Raw genomic sequence first — 17,499 nt, forward strand, 5'->3', positions numbered from 1 at the left:
GTGTGTGTGTGTGTGTGTGTGTGTGTGTGTGTGTGTGTGTGTGTGTGGGTGTGTGTGTGTGTGTGTGTGTGTGTGTGTGTGTGTGTGTGTGTGAGAGAGAGAGAGAGAGAGAGAGAGAGTTTGCAGAGCTTCCTACAGCTAGGGGAGAAATCTGGGGATGGGTTTGACACAGCCCCGGATGCCGTGCAGGGGAAGAGGAAGTCCCGTCCTCCCCAGCCCAGCCAGGACTAGCAGCTGAGCCCGGCGCAGGGTAGGAGCCACCAGCCAGGTCTTCCCCAGTCCCGCCCCCTGCCCCACAGTGATTTACTTTTCTGCTGGCTGCCCTGAGCATCTGAAACATACTGCTGAGGAGGGTCACATGACCGCTCTTGTGGCTTCCTCTTTGCTTCTCCATCAGAAAGTCATTTTTCTGTGGGGAAGCAAAGAAATCTACAGGGGACATAAATTCTGCGCATGCGCAGAGACACAGAATTCCCCCAGGAGTATCAATTTAGACAAACTGAGTATAAATAGTCCATGTCCCTTGCATCATTCTCTTCCTGTATACCACAAACAAACAATCTGTTAGAAATATGTTAGGGTTTAGTCCTAAGTATAACAAAGTTCTGCTCATATCCAGTGTGTGAAAGTGGGGATCCCCAAGGTGAGAGTGAAGTTTAGGGAACAATGAGAAAGAAACTGATCGACTGATGTGGAAGTCCATTACCACCTTGTGTATAACCATGTAAGGTGGTGTGACTAAATGTATAGGCCTCACACGGAAAAGACCCTGGTGCCAGGGATAGCCCTCGCTCTTCTGGCCCTGTCAAGCATGCATGATAAGGAGAAGGCCTTTAAAAAGGAGGAAACTGCAGTCAGCAGAGGAGGAAGGAGCACGATTGCCCTAAGCAGCATACCACAGGAGTGACTCCTGAAGCCAGGGAGAGAACTCCTAGGCAGGAAACTCTCCTAAAGAGAGTACAGCAGACTCAGAGGGTAAGACAGACAGGCTGAGCCTGTCTCAGAGACCCAGCCAGAGTGAGGTCTCCAAACCCATCGGGCTGATTTGGCAGCACCACAGTCTTGCCACCCCTCACTTTTGCTGGGACTACAGAGTATCCCTATGTAACCCTTCTGCCCATCTAAGTTGGCAGCAACAAGGGCCGGGTTCTGTATCTAGGGGTTCCGTTTCAATAACGCGATGCAAAACCGGCTCGAGCCCCCACCCAGTGACCTGAGACAATTACATACCACCCCCTGGGTGCCTCTAAGAGGCAATACTTCCCCTCTCTCAAGCACGGAGTCTGAGTGTAGCAGAAAATGTTTAATAACATGAGGTAAACGACATCAGCATTAAATTGGAAAAAACACCACAAACAGGATTCCTAACACAAACCATGAGCAAAAGACCCACCCCAGCAAATTGGGCTGTGTCCTTTCCCTTTGGTTCTTGAATCCAGCAACCCAAAGATCACCCAGAGTCCCAAAAGTCCAACACCCCCAAAGTCTCTGTCCCTGGTCAGAGCAGCACCAGAGTAAAAGGGGGCACGCAGGGTGTTAAGGGGCACCTTACGTGATCCGAGGCCGACCGTCCGTCTCTCCGTGGGGTTCCGCCGCAGCCTTCACCACGAGCCAGTCCACTTCCTGCCGTCCCACAAACTGCTCTGCTCTACGAGCTGCTCCGCTCCGCTCACCGACCTGTGAGCTGCTCCAGCCACCCCTGCAAATGGCTCCGCTCCGCGCACCGACCTGTGAGCCACTCCAGCCGTCCCCGCAAACAGCTCCGCTTGCCGTTCCTTGGGCCACTCCAACCGTCCCCGCAAGGCTCCGCGCCGCTCGCTGCTCCTCCTCCAGCCGTCTCTGCAAACTGCTCCACCAGCCGCTTAGCAATATAGCTTCAGGCTCTCCCGCTAGTTAACACAGCACTCAGTGATCTCAGCTCTTAGTAACTTTAGCTCTTTTGTGATTTCAGCTCTTAGTGATTTCAGCTCATAGTAGGGGAACCCCAGTGCTGGTACACATTCAGCTCAGCAGCCTGTAACTAGACTCCTAATGGAATCAAAGTTAGCTCTGACATTCAACAGTGGAGAGAGGAGGTGGTGCAATTGGTGTTTCAGGCCCTCAAAAGGGGCCCATACCATCAGGTACAAATACCTGTCCCCATCCCCTCTCAATTCACTGGGTTGTGGAACCCATGTCCCTTGTCTAGCGAGTGCTACTTAGGTGATGGTGAGATCCTCTGTCATAAAACAGTTTCATTGCCCTTGATTCACATAATCAGGGTAACAACACTTTATTCCTCCTGCCCCAATAACAGAGAAACTGGGGATCCCACCCCATCCAAAGTAACCAGTATCAGTTGCTGTTGTCTCATGCCAGGCGGGTGGGTGTGCCTATGCAAACAAGATCAGCCCCTGGAGTTCTTTTCCACACTCGCCATAATTCACCACCAGATGTCAGGGTAGAGCTCAACTTGCCCTTGGATGTTGGGGTCTTAGCTGAGTCCGACCCCTGGTGCAGCATCTGCGGTGCCAGCTGGCCTACTTGCTCTTTAGCCGCCATGGCCACTTCTGGCAACAAAAGCCCTGGGAGAAGCTGGAGTCCGCTGCCACGCCCAGGAGTTAGAGTCGGATCTCTGGCTGGGCTAGGGGGTCCGACTGCAGTGGTACCTCCATGAAGCTCTGGTATGGTCACATGGTCTGACATAGGTCCTTTGCCTGAAGCCCCCTTCCCCTCTGGTACCAGGGAGCCATTCTTCTTTTGCCACTTCTTAGGCACCGGCAAGGTGGAACGGTGCTGGGCGGAGCCAGATGCTGGTAGTGTGTTCCGCACCTTTGCTAAGATGCTAGGAGCGGAGGCCAAGCAGGATGGCTCCGATGCAGGACAAAGCGCAACCTCCATGAGGAGGACCCTCAAGCAAATATCCCGCTCCTTCTGGGTTCTAGGGCGAAAGTTCTTACAAATCTTGCACTTGTCCTTTATATGGGACTCCCCCAAGCACTTCAAGCAGCTGTTGTGGGGGTCACTAATATGCATCAGCCTGGTGCATGACAAGCATGGTTTAAAGCTGGGGGAATGGGGCATACCCCGCTCCAGTGCAAAGACCAAGCTGGTACTCTAACTACCAAACTAACCTAACACTTAAGTTAATGGCTAACTAAGTACGTTCAAACCATATACAAAGAAGATAGACAATGGGTTGTAAAGAACCACTAACGCTCTTGCAATGCAAGATGAGGTACTCCAACCAACCATCACAGGCGGTAAGAAGGAACTGAGAGGGCGTAGGGCCGACAGCGCCTAATATACCAGTACATGAGCACAGCACTCCAGGATGCACCAAAGCCAACCCTACGGATACCGCTAAGGCAAGCACTCTAAGAAGAAACCAGAGTTTGGGGTAGTAAACAGAGGCAAGCAATCAGACTTGGGTCTACACACATGAGGTGCTTGGTCTTTAAGTTAAGAGGATGTATACCATAGAAAGACAGTCAATATAGAACCAGATATGCAAGTATTAATAGCATCATACGAAGATATATTCACAGGAAATGGATGCTTCCAACAGTTTAGAGAAGATGTAAAACATATGGTACATGCTATATGAAAAGTTCAACAAAGCTTAAGAAAGAGGCTAGAAGAAGGACTGCAAAACATCACAACAAATGATATCATCTGGATAACAGAAGTACCAACAGTTGGGTTCACTTAGTAACTGTAGAGAAAAAAGGAGTGGGACTATAGTTGTGTATAGACAGTAAGAAACTGAACAAAACATAAAAAGAGAACACTTTCACTTGACCCCAAGAAGTGAACTGTTGTCTGAGACAACAGAAGACAAATTCTTCAGCAAACTAGATGCATCAGCTGAATTTTGACAGATCTCCTTGGACACTGAGAACACCAAAATCTACACTATCAACACACCACTTGGCAGACACTGCTTCCTAAGACTGCTTTTGGAATATGTTAAGTTCCAGAACTATTTTACCATACAATAAACCAGATGCAAGAGGGTCAAACAGGTGTTAAAGTGTACACTGATGACATAAAGAACGAGGAGTACTTGTGGCACCTTAGAGACTAACAAATTTATTTGGGCATAAGCTTTCGTGGGCTAAACCCCACTTCATCAGATGCATGACATAATAATGATGACATAATAATTTGGGGCAGCACGGCCATTGAACATTGAGAAGAGTACTGGAAATTGCAAGCACTAATAACCTTAAACTGAGTAAGTCCAAATGTCAATTTCAAACAAAGGAAATAACATAATCGGGAGAGAGACTGACCTCCAAAGGAATCTTGCCTGATGAATTAAAGAGTCAAGCAAGACTGATCATGCAGATACCTGAAAATGAAAAGGGAATTCAAAAGCTGCTATGTCAGCAAGTTCAGACTTAAATAGTGAGCTTGCACAACTCACCTAAGACACCTCTTCCACAAGGTCACCGAATGGGCATGGATGCCAGATCATGGAAGAAAATTCAATGATTTAAAGCACCTTGTATTAGCTCCAGTGTGCAATTTTTTGACCCATTAAAAGACATCACTCTCTCCACAAACGCTTTGAAAGGAGGGCTGGGAGCAGTACTATTACAGTGTCATGGAATGGATTGGTTGCCAGTCTCAAATGCATCTAGGGCTATGACAGCCACAGAGAAGATTTACGCACAATTTGAAAAAGATACACTAGGTCTGGTGCATGGATGTACAAGATCTCATGACTTTTTCTCTGGTGATAGCTTCAAAGAAGAAGCTGATCACAACCACTGATTGCAATACACAAAAAAGGACTTGGAGAAGCACCATCAAGGATACAATGACTACTTCTGAAAATACAGAAATATTATATGATTCTGGAGTTCCAACATGGATACCACTTAGTAATGGCAGGCATACTGTCAAGAGCACATGCTCTACCTGACAATACACAGCCTGATGATCTGGAATAAGCAGGAAACATACATGTGAACATGATAAAAAATGCCATGTGCTGTATCTCCAGGCATGTGGGATGAACTGGAGACAGAAACAGCTAAAGATGAAATGCTGCATGTAGTGATAAAAGTGATAAGGAGGGAAAAAATCCCACTTGCATGTTTGTTATAAAAATGAGCTTTTAGCTATTTCAGGCGTGTTCTTGAAAGGAACACAGATTGTGGTTCCCACAGTGATGAGAAGGAAAATATTGGAATGAGTACATGAAGGGCACCTGGGAATGACTAAATCAAAAAGAAGAGCTAGAGAAGTTGTATTCTGGCCACAGATGAATAGTGACATTGAAAAAATAGTGAGCATGTGTGGATCATGTCAAAAGTTCAGCAATTCCCAGCAGAAAGAACCGATGATATTACACAAACAATTCACAATTCCTTGGGACAAAGTTGGAACTGACATGTTCAGGTTGGGAAGGACACAATCACCTGGCTGTAATGGACTATTATACCAGTTTCCAAATAGTCATCACACTTGAAGATACCACCGCATCAACAGTTGTCAGGCACATTAAATCTGTATTTGTATATCATGGAATTCAAAAACTAGTAATAACTGACAATGGACCACAGTTCAAGAATAGGGAATTCTTGAACTTTGCTAAAAATGTATGACATCTAGAGCCCATCCCCAAGCCAATGGATTAGCTGAACGTGAAGTATGTATAGTAAAGAACATGCTCAAAAAGGCAATGGATGGAAGAGAAGATCCATATTTAGCACTATTCAAATATAGGGCAACACCGCTGCAATGTGGGAAGTCGCCTTCTGAACTCCTCTACAGACATATAAATATTCAATGACTAGATATGGGACAAAAACAATGGATGAATAAGGAGTCTCTGATAGTAAAGAAAAGACTGGGAAAGTACAATCAGACAAAATATTACAATAAAAGGAGCAAGACCTCTTCCACAATTTAAATACAAAGACTCATTGAGAACTTAACATGGGACTGACCAGTCAGTGCTGCACTGATCATCATAATCAGTGATTACAGATGAAAACAAAAAAACCTTACAAAAGAATCATAAACATCTGCTCAAGACACTCGACAACTTGACCAAGACAAATGAAGTGAGAGCAGACATACAAGTTGAAAACATACAACTGATCCTGTTATTGACCATAAACCTAAACAGTCTCTTACAGACAAGGATTTGCCTAAAGGTTTGCAATACAGATCAGGGAGATTGCTGAAATGCCCTAACAGACTGATCGAGACATATTAGTGCTATATTTAAGCAACCAGAAGAGTTGTCACTTCTTGTATTTGTACTAGTTTGATAGTTTAATTTAATGTTTTAGTTCTGTTGGGAAATTTTTTTAAAGGGAAGATGTGCTATAGAGTAAGTCCTCCAGGAACTGCAGAGATGCCCCACTTCCTGTACACTCTAGATGCAGTCTTTGGTTTCCTGGAACACACCTTCTGCTGGGGCAGAAACAAAGGATCCCAAGATAGGGCAGATGCAGTCTGCAGCTACACAGAACATTGGAGTTTTGTTACCTCATTTCTGTACATAATTCCTGTTTCTTCCTAAAGAGTTTATCTTGAAACCAGTCTGCTCATCAGTAAGATACAACAGCATCCAGGCCATGAGTCTCAGCATCCACGTCTGGTCTGGATGCAGGACTAGTCCCTTCGACTGAATGATCACATCTGTGTGTATTGGAAGTGTGATTGAGGGCTGTGTTGACAGGTTCATGAGGTCGGAATACCAGAATTGTCTGGGCCATGCTATGGCTGTCATTATTAGGGCTGTGTCCTGCATAATCTTCTTGAGGATTCTCTTTATCAAGGAAATTGGAGGGTAGGCATACATAAGCCCTCCTAGCAGGAACTCAGCTGATTCTGGTCGCAGTTGCCTGGCAACCCAGTGAGACCAGCTGGACCCCATAAATCTTCACTAAGTGACTGTGCTCCCTGATTGGACAGAACAGCCAGAAGATCATCATTTAAGCCTGGTAGCAACAACAACACAGCATCTGCTCAATGAGTTCTACACCTGCAACTGTGCCAAATCTGCTTCCTGTACTGGTCCTTGCTTCAAGACTGTGCCTGTTCCCACTCCAGCCCTAGCCTCTACCTTCTTCTTAACCCACTGGCTCCAACCTCTGGCTTGTCTCCTGACCACAACTTCAGTTCTGTTCTGTCTCCTGTTCTGACCACTAGCTTGCACTGCCTATACCCCATATGTGACACCAAGTGATCTTGAGATGAGAAAAGCATTCAACAGAGAGCTGGGATTTGCTCTCCTTCATGGTGGAGAAGTGGGACTTCCTCAATGACAAATGGGCTCTGGAACCCAGCGTGGACCATCAGCTTTCTGGAGCACTCAGAGATGGTAGGGTCTGTTGAAGCAGTCTTCTCACCTTTGGGACTTAAGAAGTCTTTATGGATCTCTCAAGGAGTAAGAACTTTAGGTAAAACTCTCTGGACATTTGGGTCCTTTTTTAAAAGGAGCAGCATGCACAGCTCTTGCATAGTATATGTGCAATGGGTCCATCATTGATGGACATGTGGACCATCATTGATGGACATGTGGACCCTGCTGCTGCACACTAAAAATTCCCTAGTGCTTTAATCTAATCCTGCTTAATCTAGTCTAGGTTAGGACTAGATTATAGAGCACAGCAGCAGGGTCCACATGGACACCTACATGTGCAGCAGGTTAGTGTATGGTAGATTTACATCCCCACTTGCTGTGAACTAAATGTCTGTGTAGACAAGCCCATAGAGATAGGAGGCTGAAAATGGAATGAGAATTTTAAGACTTCTCCAACAAAAACTGTGTATTCCTTCTTCAGGGACAGTCAAAATCTACTGAGTAACTATCTAGAGAAAACCAGTTGCAGGACTCTCTCACAGGAGAGGACTGTCAGTTTGTCTTGTAAAGTCCCTGACAGTCCTTGCCAAGTCAACAGCATGTAGTTGCAAAATGTTCATAAGGAAAAATCTGAAAAAGCTTTCTTCATTCTGCCATCCTTAGAGACTGTCAATGCCTCTTTTATTAGAAGTCTTTGTCCCACTGGGCCAGGAAAGATATGGGTCTAAAACACAAATTATGGCAGGCCTAATGCTTGTTATGTCAAAACTTATGCTCAATGGGGCAACGTTATTATGGCATCGAGCCTCCAGTCTCGTTCCACTAGAGTTTTACAAAGCACCAATAGTTCTTCTTCAGGTGATTGTTCACGTCAATTCCAATTAGGTGTGCACGCGCCGCATGCCCGGTTGTCAAACTTTTTCCCTTAGCAGCTCCCGTCGGGTCGGCCAGGGAGCCCCGTGGAGTGGTTCCCTCAAGGCGCTTAATATATGATCCTGCTGACCTGACCCCCGTTCAGTTCCTTCTTACCGTCTGTGGTGGCATTGGAACTGCGTTAGCTTGCTCACCTGCAAGTCTTCCCTTAGCCATTCTTAGTTTTCTTTTTTGAAATATTTCTTTATTTTCTTGTGATAGTTATTGTTAGTAGTATAGTCGGTGAGTGGATCGTTCCCCCCACCCTGCCTTGCGCTCCGGGGCATGCCTCAAGCCCAAGGATTTAAATCTTGCGTCCTATTCAAGAAGACTATGCCAAACAGTGACCCTCACGACTCGTGCTTGAGGTGTCTCGGGGAGGCGCACCAGTCCACGCATTGCAAGACCTGCAAGGTTTTGAAGCCTAGGACTAGGAAGGAACGTGACTTCCATTTGAAACAACTACTGATGGAAGCCACACTCCGTCCTGCGGCACCGACCGCCAAGTCCCGGGCTCGAGCTCGGTGCACAGCACCCCAGTGTTGGTTCATGAACCAGTACCAAGGAAGGACTCTGGTGCTAGAGATCCTTGGTACTGAAGATCCCCGGAACCGCAGCACGGTGTGGCACCCCGACACCGGTCAACGTCTCCGGTGTCCCTTAACCGCCACAAGAAGGCCGACAGAAGGAGCTCTTCTCAGAGAGCAAGACCATCAGGGGAGACCTTGCTGCCCCAGAGGAAGAACTTAACTTCCAAACAGCAAGACCCCGTGCGGTCGACTCCGGCAACCCAGTCAACACCATTGAGTCCAGCACCCAGTTACTCTCAGGCGGGGCTTGAATTGGTGGAGGAGTTGGAAGCTCCCTCCATCCCAGATACTTTCGAGGTGGCAAGGGACCTCGTAGAAAGTACTCTATCTCAGCCCCCTGCTGTTAGAGACAAGCCCCTGGCACCATCTACACGGGTGCTATCTAGAGGCAAACCAGCACTGATGAGGCCATCTTCCTCTCCACACCGGCACCATTCATGGCACAGTTCCTGGTCTTCTTCACCCCTGGCACTAGCCCCAGTACAAGACAACAAGACCCAGGGAACGTGTCGCTCGGAATCTCCAGCACTGGGGAATTGGCACCAGTCACAATCACCCTCTATCATGATACAGCACTAGAACATAGGAGCCGCTCCCCAGCACCAGACTTGCAGCACTGGTTTTAGTCGCAGGAAAGCCAACACCGTTCGTCTACACAGTTGTTGCGGCACCGATCTCTGACTTCCTCCTCTCGGCACCGAACACTGGTGCAGGGATCCTTGGCACTGCCGTGCTCATTGCCCTCAGGATCCTTGGACTCTGAGGACGGCGTCTACTACTCACAGCGTAGTAGGCACAGGTCGGACAAGCGTGGGAGACATGCTTCTTCGTCCTGGCAACCTCAATGGCCACCCGCTGCACAATGGCCCTTCTGGACCCCCCGGGCTTACCATCAGGGTACCCCCCTTCTAGGGTTTCTAGATCCATTATATTGGGGCATCACCGGGCATGGTCACCGGTGAACAGAACCGCTCCTCATACCACAGAGGCGGCCTTTCCAGACCGCCCCCGCGTACTACAGAGGGCACATCGGAACCAGCCCCAGATCCACCCTCATCCAAGGTCCCGTTGGTCCACGCTGAGCCAGTTGGCACCAACGCAGCCCAGGACCAACCTGAGCACATGGTGGGCCATGATGACCTTGTGTCTCCACTGGCCTCTTCTTCGTCTTTGCCTAATGAGGAAGTGGCAGGGGCCTCAACTTCAGGTCCTCCGCCCATCGACCACAGGGCCCACCAGGACCTATTCCGCCACATCGCCCGTAATATGGGCCTACAGATGGAGGAAGTCATTGAGCCAGAGGACCTTGTGGTGGACATTCTTATGCCGGAGGGCCCTTCCAGAGTGGCGTTGCCAGTAATTAAGACTATTGGCAACAATTATAGTGCTTTGTGGCAGACTCCAGCCTCCATTCCACCGACTGCCAGGGGTGTGGAAAGAAAATACTTTGTTCCCTCTAAGGGCTATGAATTTTTGTTCTCCCACCCACACCCTTGCTCCCCGGTGGTCTCTGCAGTGAATGAGAAGGAGCGTCAGGGTCAACAAATACCAGCTCCTAAGGCCAAAGAGGCCAAACAGATGGACCTCTTTCGCAGGAAAATTTATGCCGCAGGGGGTCTACAGCTGAGGATAGCTAACCAGCAAGCTATCCTCAGCAGGTATAATTTTAACTCATGGGACTCCATGTCAAAATATAAGAAGTTATTTCCCACTGACTCAAAGGCTGAGTTCTCAGCTCTGGTCGAGGAGGGGAAGGCAGTTGCCAGGACATCCCTGCAGGCCCCACTTGACTCGGGTGACTCCGTGACACATACCATCGCCTCGGGGATGGTCATGAGGAGAACACCTTGGCTCCAAGCATCTGGGCTTCCCCCCGGATGTTCAGCAGACCCTGCAGGACCTTCCCTTTGAGGGTGCAGGGCTGTTTTCTGACCAGACTGATTCAAGGCTTCACAGCCGTAAGGACTCCAGGGCAACCATGAAATCTCTGGGGATGAACACACCTGCCCCACCCAAAGAAAGCCCTTTAAGCCTCAGCCGGTGCAACAGCAGAGGCAATACCAACCCAGCCCTAGGCAGGATACTTACCGCCAGAGGGGCAGGAATTCATGGCGTAGGCCTTCCAACCCTCCCTCAGGCCAAGGGCAGGGCCCAACCAAGCCATCGTCGGGACCCAAGCAAGGGGTTTGAAGGGACGCCCGAGGATGGCGTACCAGTCACCACTACAGATCCTTCCCCACGTTTTTTGAACCGTCTATCCCACTTCTACCATGCATGGTCCCATATAACATCGGACCACTGGGTTCTTCGCACAGAAGTGGGATATTATCTCCAATTCTGCTCCTCCCTTCCCTCCCACCCCTCTTCAGGGACCCCCTCATGATCAACTCCTTATCCAGGAGGTGCAGGCACTCCTCGCCATGGGAGCGGTGGAGGAGGTTCCTCAGGAGCTAAGGGGCAAGTGATTCTACTCCCATTATTTCCTAATCCCAAGGCAAAGGGGGTGTCTCAGACCCATCTTAGACCTGTGAGGACTCAATCAGTTCATGGTAAAGTTAAAGTTCCGCATGGTTTCCCTGAGCACAATTATCCCTTCTCTGGATCCGGGGAACTGGTACGCTGCCCTTGACATGAAAGACACATACTTCCACATAGCCATCTGGCCATCCCACAGACACTTTCTGAGGTTCGTTGTCAACCGCATACATTATCAGTTCACGGTGCTCCCATTCGGGTATCAACAGCCCCCCGGGTGTTCACCAAGTATGTGTCAGTCATCGCAGCCTTTCTCTGAAAGAGACAGGTGCAGATGTACCCCTACTTAGATGATTGGCTCCTGCGAGGGCGCTCCAGGGAGCAGGTGGAGTCCCCTGTCCGGTTAGTCAGAGAGACCTTCCAGAGGCTGGGTCTCCTCCTCAATGTAGACAAATCAACTCTGTCACCCACCCAATGAATAGAATTCATTGGGGTGGTGCTGGACTCGGTTCAGGCAAAAGCCATCCTGCCACAACCCAGATTCCAAACAAATACTGTCACATGTCATTCAGACGTCAGACAATACCCCACCATCACCGCGAGGACATGCCTCAGCCTCTTGGGACACATGCCGGCATGCACCTATGTGGTGCTGCACACCAGGATGAGACTCAGACCATTCCAGGCATGGCTCGCTATGGCTTATCACCTGGGTCGGGACAGTCTAGATTCGGTAGTAACAGTACCGCCACGAGTCCGAGGCACCCTAGGATGGTGGTTGGACACTTGCATGATCTGCGAAGGAGTCCCATTCACCACCCCTCAACCATCCATGACCTTCATAACGGACGAGAGAGACCTCGGTTGGGGGCCACACCTAGGACACTTACAGACTCAAGGCATGTGGTCGCAGTCCGAGATCCTGCTCCACATTAACATAACGGAACTCAGAGTGGTAAGAGTAGCCTGCCAAATCTTCCATACAGTATTGCAAGGTCACTGCGTGGCAGTGCTGACCAACAACACCACTGCTGTGTTCTACATAAACAAGCAGGGCGGAGCCCGCTCCTTCCCTCTCTGTCAGGAGGCTCTCCTGTGGGAGTTTTGTGTAGCCCACTCCATTCACCTGGAGGCGTCCTATCTTCCAGGAGCACGCAATGAGCTTGCAGACCACCTCAGCAGGTCGTTCTGCAGTCACGAGTGATCTATCCGGACGGACATCACCCACTCCATCTTCCAGATGTGGGGATTTCCCCAGGTGGACCTATTCGCCACAAGGAGCAACAGGAAGTGTCCAACATTTTGCTCCTTCCAAGCACACAGCCCAGGATCAATCTTGGATGCGTTCATGATGTAATGGAGGAACCACCTACTGTATGCCTTCCCTCCAATACTACTTGTCCACAAAGTTCTCCTCAAGATCTGCAGGGACAAATCAGAGATAATTCTGCTGGCTCCGACATGGCCATGTCAACATTGGTACACCACACTTCTGGAGCTGTCAGTCAGCACCCCCATTGCGCTGCGGCTCCTTCCCGATCTGATTACACAGGACCACGGCCGCCTGCTTCACCCAGACCTCCAGTCCCTGCACCTCACAGCCTGGAAGCTTCAGGGTTAAACACAAGGGAGCTCCAGTGCATGGAATTGGTGAGGGAGGTGCTCCTTGGTAGCAGGAAACCTTCCACCAGAGCCACCTACCTGGCCAAATGGAAACATTTTTTTGTGCTGGTAATCTCAGTCGAGTATCTCCACTCCAGGCATCTATACCATTCATCCTAGACTACTTCCTACACCTGAAGCGGCAAGGCCTGGCCGGATTATCTATCAAGGTGCACCTCGCAGCCATCTCAGCTTTCCAACCCGGAGAGTTGGGGCATTCAGTCTTCGCCAATCCTATGGTGGGCCGTTTCCTTAAGGGCCTGGAATGCTTACACCCTCAGTCTCGCACACCGATACTGACTTGAGACCTCAATCTGGTCCTAGCTAGGCTTATGGGAGCCCCATTCAAACCACTCGCTACATGTTCCCTTCTGTATCTCTCGTGGAAGGTAGCCTTTCTGGTTGCAATCAGATTGGCCAGGAGGGTATTGGTGCTAAAAGCATTAACCTCTGACCACCCTCCACACACACACACACACACACACACACACACTCACTCCCACAAGGACAAGGTACAACTTAGGTCGCACCCAGCTTTTCTCTCCAAGGTGGTATCCCAATTCCACCTCAGCCAGGACATTTTTCTACCCGTTTTCTATCCCAAGCCACATGCCAATGCACAGGAGTAGAAGTTCTACTCATTAGATGTGTAGAGGGCGTTAGAGTTCTACACTGAACGCACAAAGCCTTTCAGGAAGTCAAACCAGCTGTTTGTAGCAATGGCAGACCAGATGAAGGGACTTCCAGTCTCCTCACAGCACATCTCTTTCTGGATTACGGACTGTATCTGTGCCTGCTATGACCTCGCCAAGGTCCCAGCCCCAGCTATAGTGGCTCACTCGACAAGGGCTCAGGCCTCTTCCACCACTTTCCTGGCCCAGGTGCCCATCCAAGAGATCTGCAGAGCGGCTACCTGGTCCTCGGTGCATACCTTTGCCACCCACTATGCCATCACACATCAGGCTAGAGATGATGCAGCTCTCGGTAAAGCAGTGCTCCAGTCAATGATTCCTTAACTCCAACCCCACCCCCGTGGGAGAGCTCGGGAGTCACCTAATTGGAATTTGACGTGAACAATCACTCGAAGAAAAAAAAGACGGTTACTCACCTTCTTGTAACTGTTGTTATTCAAGAGGTGTTGTTCACGTCCATTCCAATACCCACCCTCCTTCGCCTTTGTCAGAGTAGCCGGCAAGAAGGAACCAAAGGGGGGTTGGGTTGGCAGGGTCATATATTGTGCGCCATGAGGGAGCCACTCCAGGGGGCTTCCAGGCTGACCTGATGGGAGCTGCTAAGGGAAAAAGTTTCTGATGACCATGCACTCAATGCACGCACACCTAATTGGAATGGATGTGAACAATACCTCTCGAAGAACAAGTTACAAGAAGGTGAGTAACCGTCTTTTATCTTCATATACTTACTAAGCATTATTGCTTAGATTTGGCTTTTAAACAGGAGCAGATTTAATTTACTAGTATTACAGAACCTTTTCCTGGTCTAGAGGGTACACAAGCTCTCCCTTCCCATAAAGTGATTTAATTTGGCTAAGCTAAGTCCCAAAGGAGAAAATACACTCAGGGAGTGTTTGGGAAAGGCTGTTTGTGCAAAACCCAGCTAAAGTGTTACCTGTGAGGTTCTGAGATGTTAACATTTTAGTAATGGAAGAAAAGTTCCCATGGCAAAATAAGTGGCACTACGGCTAACTTTGGGGTAAATGAATTAGTGCCAGACTGGAGAGATGCTGTGGCATTTACTATTACACAAACTGAAATTCTGCATTTTGAGTAAAATAGTTAGGGACCAAATACATATATAGAATGTTTAGAACAGTGCTTGATTGTTCCCAGCTTTGTGCAGGTATACAGGGGGGTGGAGATAGAATACAAGGATCCTTCATTTACTAGTGTCCCTGGTCTGAGGATGAATACAAGGACTGTTCTAAGATAATGCTGTTAATAGTGCTAGCTTCCCAGAGTGGATAGGAAGAATCCAGGTCCTCCAATGTTTTATACACTCTGCTAGCCCAGTTCAGGCAGAGTGAGCATCTTGTCAAACAGTACTGCAGTAATTGCACTCTAGGAGGCACTGTATACACCTGAAAAACAGTATTACCTGAGGTTCCCACTGGGGTGGTAAATCTCCTCATAGCTGTCTAGCATGGGTTGGGGCTTAGAACTACATTTGGATAACCTCAAAGTATGTTGTCAATTTGTAAAAGCAACACGTGTTTACATCATAATTTTAAGTCTGATGAGCTCCTAGAGGATTAAATAATGCAGGATGCACAATATGGAAATGCAGCTACAATGCACAAGACTCCTATTTTTGATGAACATGCCTCACTACTCTTAGCTATCAGCTACATGTATCCTTAGCACGTTATCTTTTTAGTAATAATATTGTACTAATTGGTTTAATTGTGATGGTTAATGTTATTTCTCTGGATTTATAGAAAAATAAAAAGTAGCACTCATCCAGAGCACTAGGCACGCTGACCCACGTTACAAGAACAAAAAATACTAAATAGCTGACTCCCCCAGCTCTGAAAGTCAACAGAACTTTACTGCTTACAGAACAATGAAAAATTAAAGCTAACTTAAAGGTTAACTGCGAAGAAGTTTGTCTGCAATATTCCAAAAGAAGAAAAGAGCATATGGTTGTTTTCATGTAATTTAACACTATACTTTAAACAAAAGTTTAGATAAATTATCTAAGACAAAAGCAAGCTAAAAAGATCATTTTTAAATATTGTTTTTCTCAGAACGGTGCTAAAATGATTTCCACAGCTTCCCTAGCCAGATTAGCACTAACTGTGCTATCAATCTCTTCACAAACTATAGACTATAGTGCTATAGACGACAGACTGGTCCTGGAAAAAAAATATCAACTGTATTGTGCTTTTTTTGCCTTTTATGGTGTATGCTTAGATAAAACAGGTTAGTTTTTAAACTTAAGGCTTGTCATAAACTTAGCCTTATGAATGCAAGGTCCTTTTAAACCAACCAATTTAAAAAAAAAATCTTAGACAAGAGTAATTGCACATCACTTTCTCACTAGCCATGCAAAAGTAATTTATTTTAATAATACTCAATTATAAATTACTTGTGAACCAACATCTCCTTTCAATACAAGGGCATCTGTGAAGGAAATCCATTGAGAGTGAGACATATTATACAACACACACACACACACACACACACACTCTACATTTTTCCTATTATAATATTAGCATGTTCTTAAAAAGAAAATCTTCCAACATTATGACTGGGAAAAAAACCCTCTGCATATGACTATAACTTTATTTACAAACAGTGCTGAAAAATATGGATTATACCATTTTCTGATAGCTGGCACATTTCAAGTCTTTGCGGAGCAGAAAATATAAGTAATTTGTTTGCTTCTTCCAATGCACTTGTATACCATTTCTTTTTTCTCTTGCATTGTTCTGGCTATGGAAATAAAAAGAAACTTTTACTAAATATCTTATCGTTACTCCATTTTTCTATACTTTGCAGGAGTCAAAAAAACAAACAAAAATATAGTACTTCAAAAATATTAAATAATGACTAAAAAAGAATTCTAGACTGCAAAGCATTTAGATTAACTCGGAGAGGTTCAATTCAAGATAAATGCTCCTGTATCTATTTCTTGTAAATTACTCTGGGTGCAAAAGGATAGAAATTTTCTAGTATTTTATTTTTGTAATTGGGCCCCTTTCAGCATAGAACGTGCATTCCAAAGTGCTGCAGAGAGCCCAGTTCTGTAGCTCTTTATTGTGTTTAACTTCCTACTTAATGAAATCAACATTTCGAGTCTATACGGACTGCTCATTCACCAGAATACTTACAATATCATTCATAAACCCTTTATGAAGTACTCCTATAGAAAGTTTATACTGATCTATAACAAGATGTGACTACATAATTTTTAATTTTTATCTGAAAGAACTACCTGACTACAGTATTAATGCAGTCTTGTAAAAATGTACTAGGCCAGGAAATACCTACTATTCCAGTCTGTGTTTGTAAGATTTGTGTAAACTTTACAAATGTAGCCTACTTGTATTGGGAAATGGAAAGTGCTCTCTGGGCTAGTTATTTGGAAAAGAGAAAATGAGATGATGTGGTGATTGTGTGGGTAAGCAGAAGGAAGGAAGAAGAGAGAACATGCGTTTGTGGAAGGAGGATGTGGTGATGCTGGAAGGAGTGCTGCCACTGGGGAAGGTGAAGTGGTAGAGGCACCAAAAGGATGCCAAACAGCATGATTAAGGTAGGTCTGTTGAAGACTCTCTTGAGGCTTCTTGGATATCCTCCTCCAGCTCTTTGCAGCCTTGATCTATCCTCACCTATATTTAGGGTGACCAGACGTCCCGATGAAATCCAGACTGTACTGATATTTCGTTGTTTGTCCCGCGTCCCGACCGATGTATGGTCGGGACACTATTTGTCCCGATATTTTGCACTCCAGCTTTTTTTTTTTTTTTTTTTTTGTCCTCCCCCCCCTTTTTTCCTTTTTTTTTTTTTTTTTTTTTTTTTTCTTTTTTTTTTTTTTTTT

General features: G+C 46.8%; 1 protein-coding gene across 1 annotated transcript in view; it reads right to left on the reverse strand.

The window, feature by feature from the left end:
* Positions 1–17,499, reverse strand: part of ZCWPW2 (zinc finger CW-type and PWWP domain containing 2) — a 112,314-nt gene that overhangs the window by 51,661 nt on the left and 43,154 nt on the right. The window contains exon 3 of the mRNA XM_026649348.1: positions 16,280–16,394. Coding sequence (XP_026505133.1) covers positions 16,280–16,394 — 115 coding nt within the window. The remainder of the gene's footprint in view (positions 1–16,279; positions 16,395–17,499) is intronic.

The sequence above is a fragment of the Terrapene carolina genome, unplaced genomic scaffold, assembly GCF_002925995.2.
Source record: "Terrapene carolina triunguis isolate 2854851 unplaced genomic scaffold, T_m_triunguis-2.0 Scaffold84, whole genome shotgun sequence".
Classification (NCBI taxonomy): domain Eukaryota; kingdom Metazoa; phylum Chordata; order Testudines; family Emydidae; genus Terrapene; species Terrapene triunguis.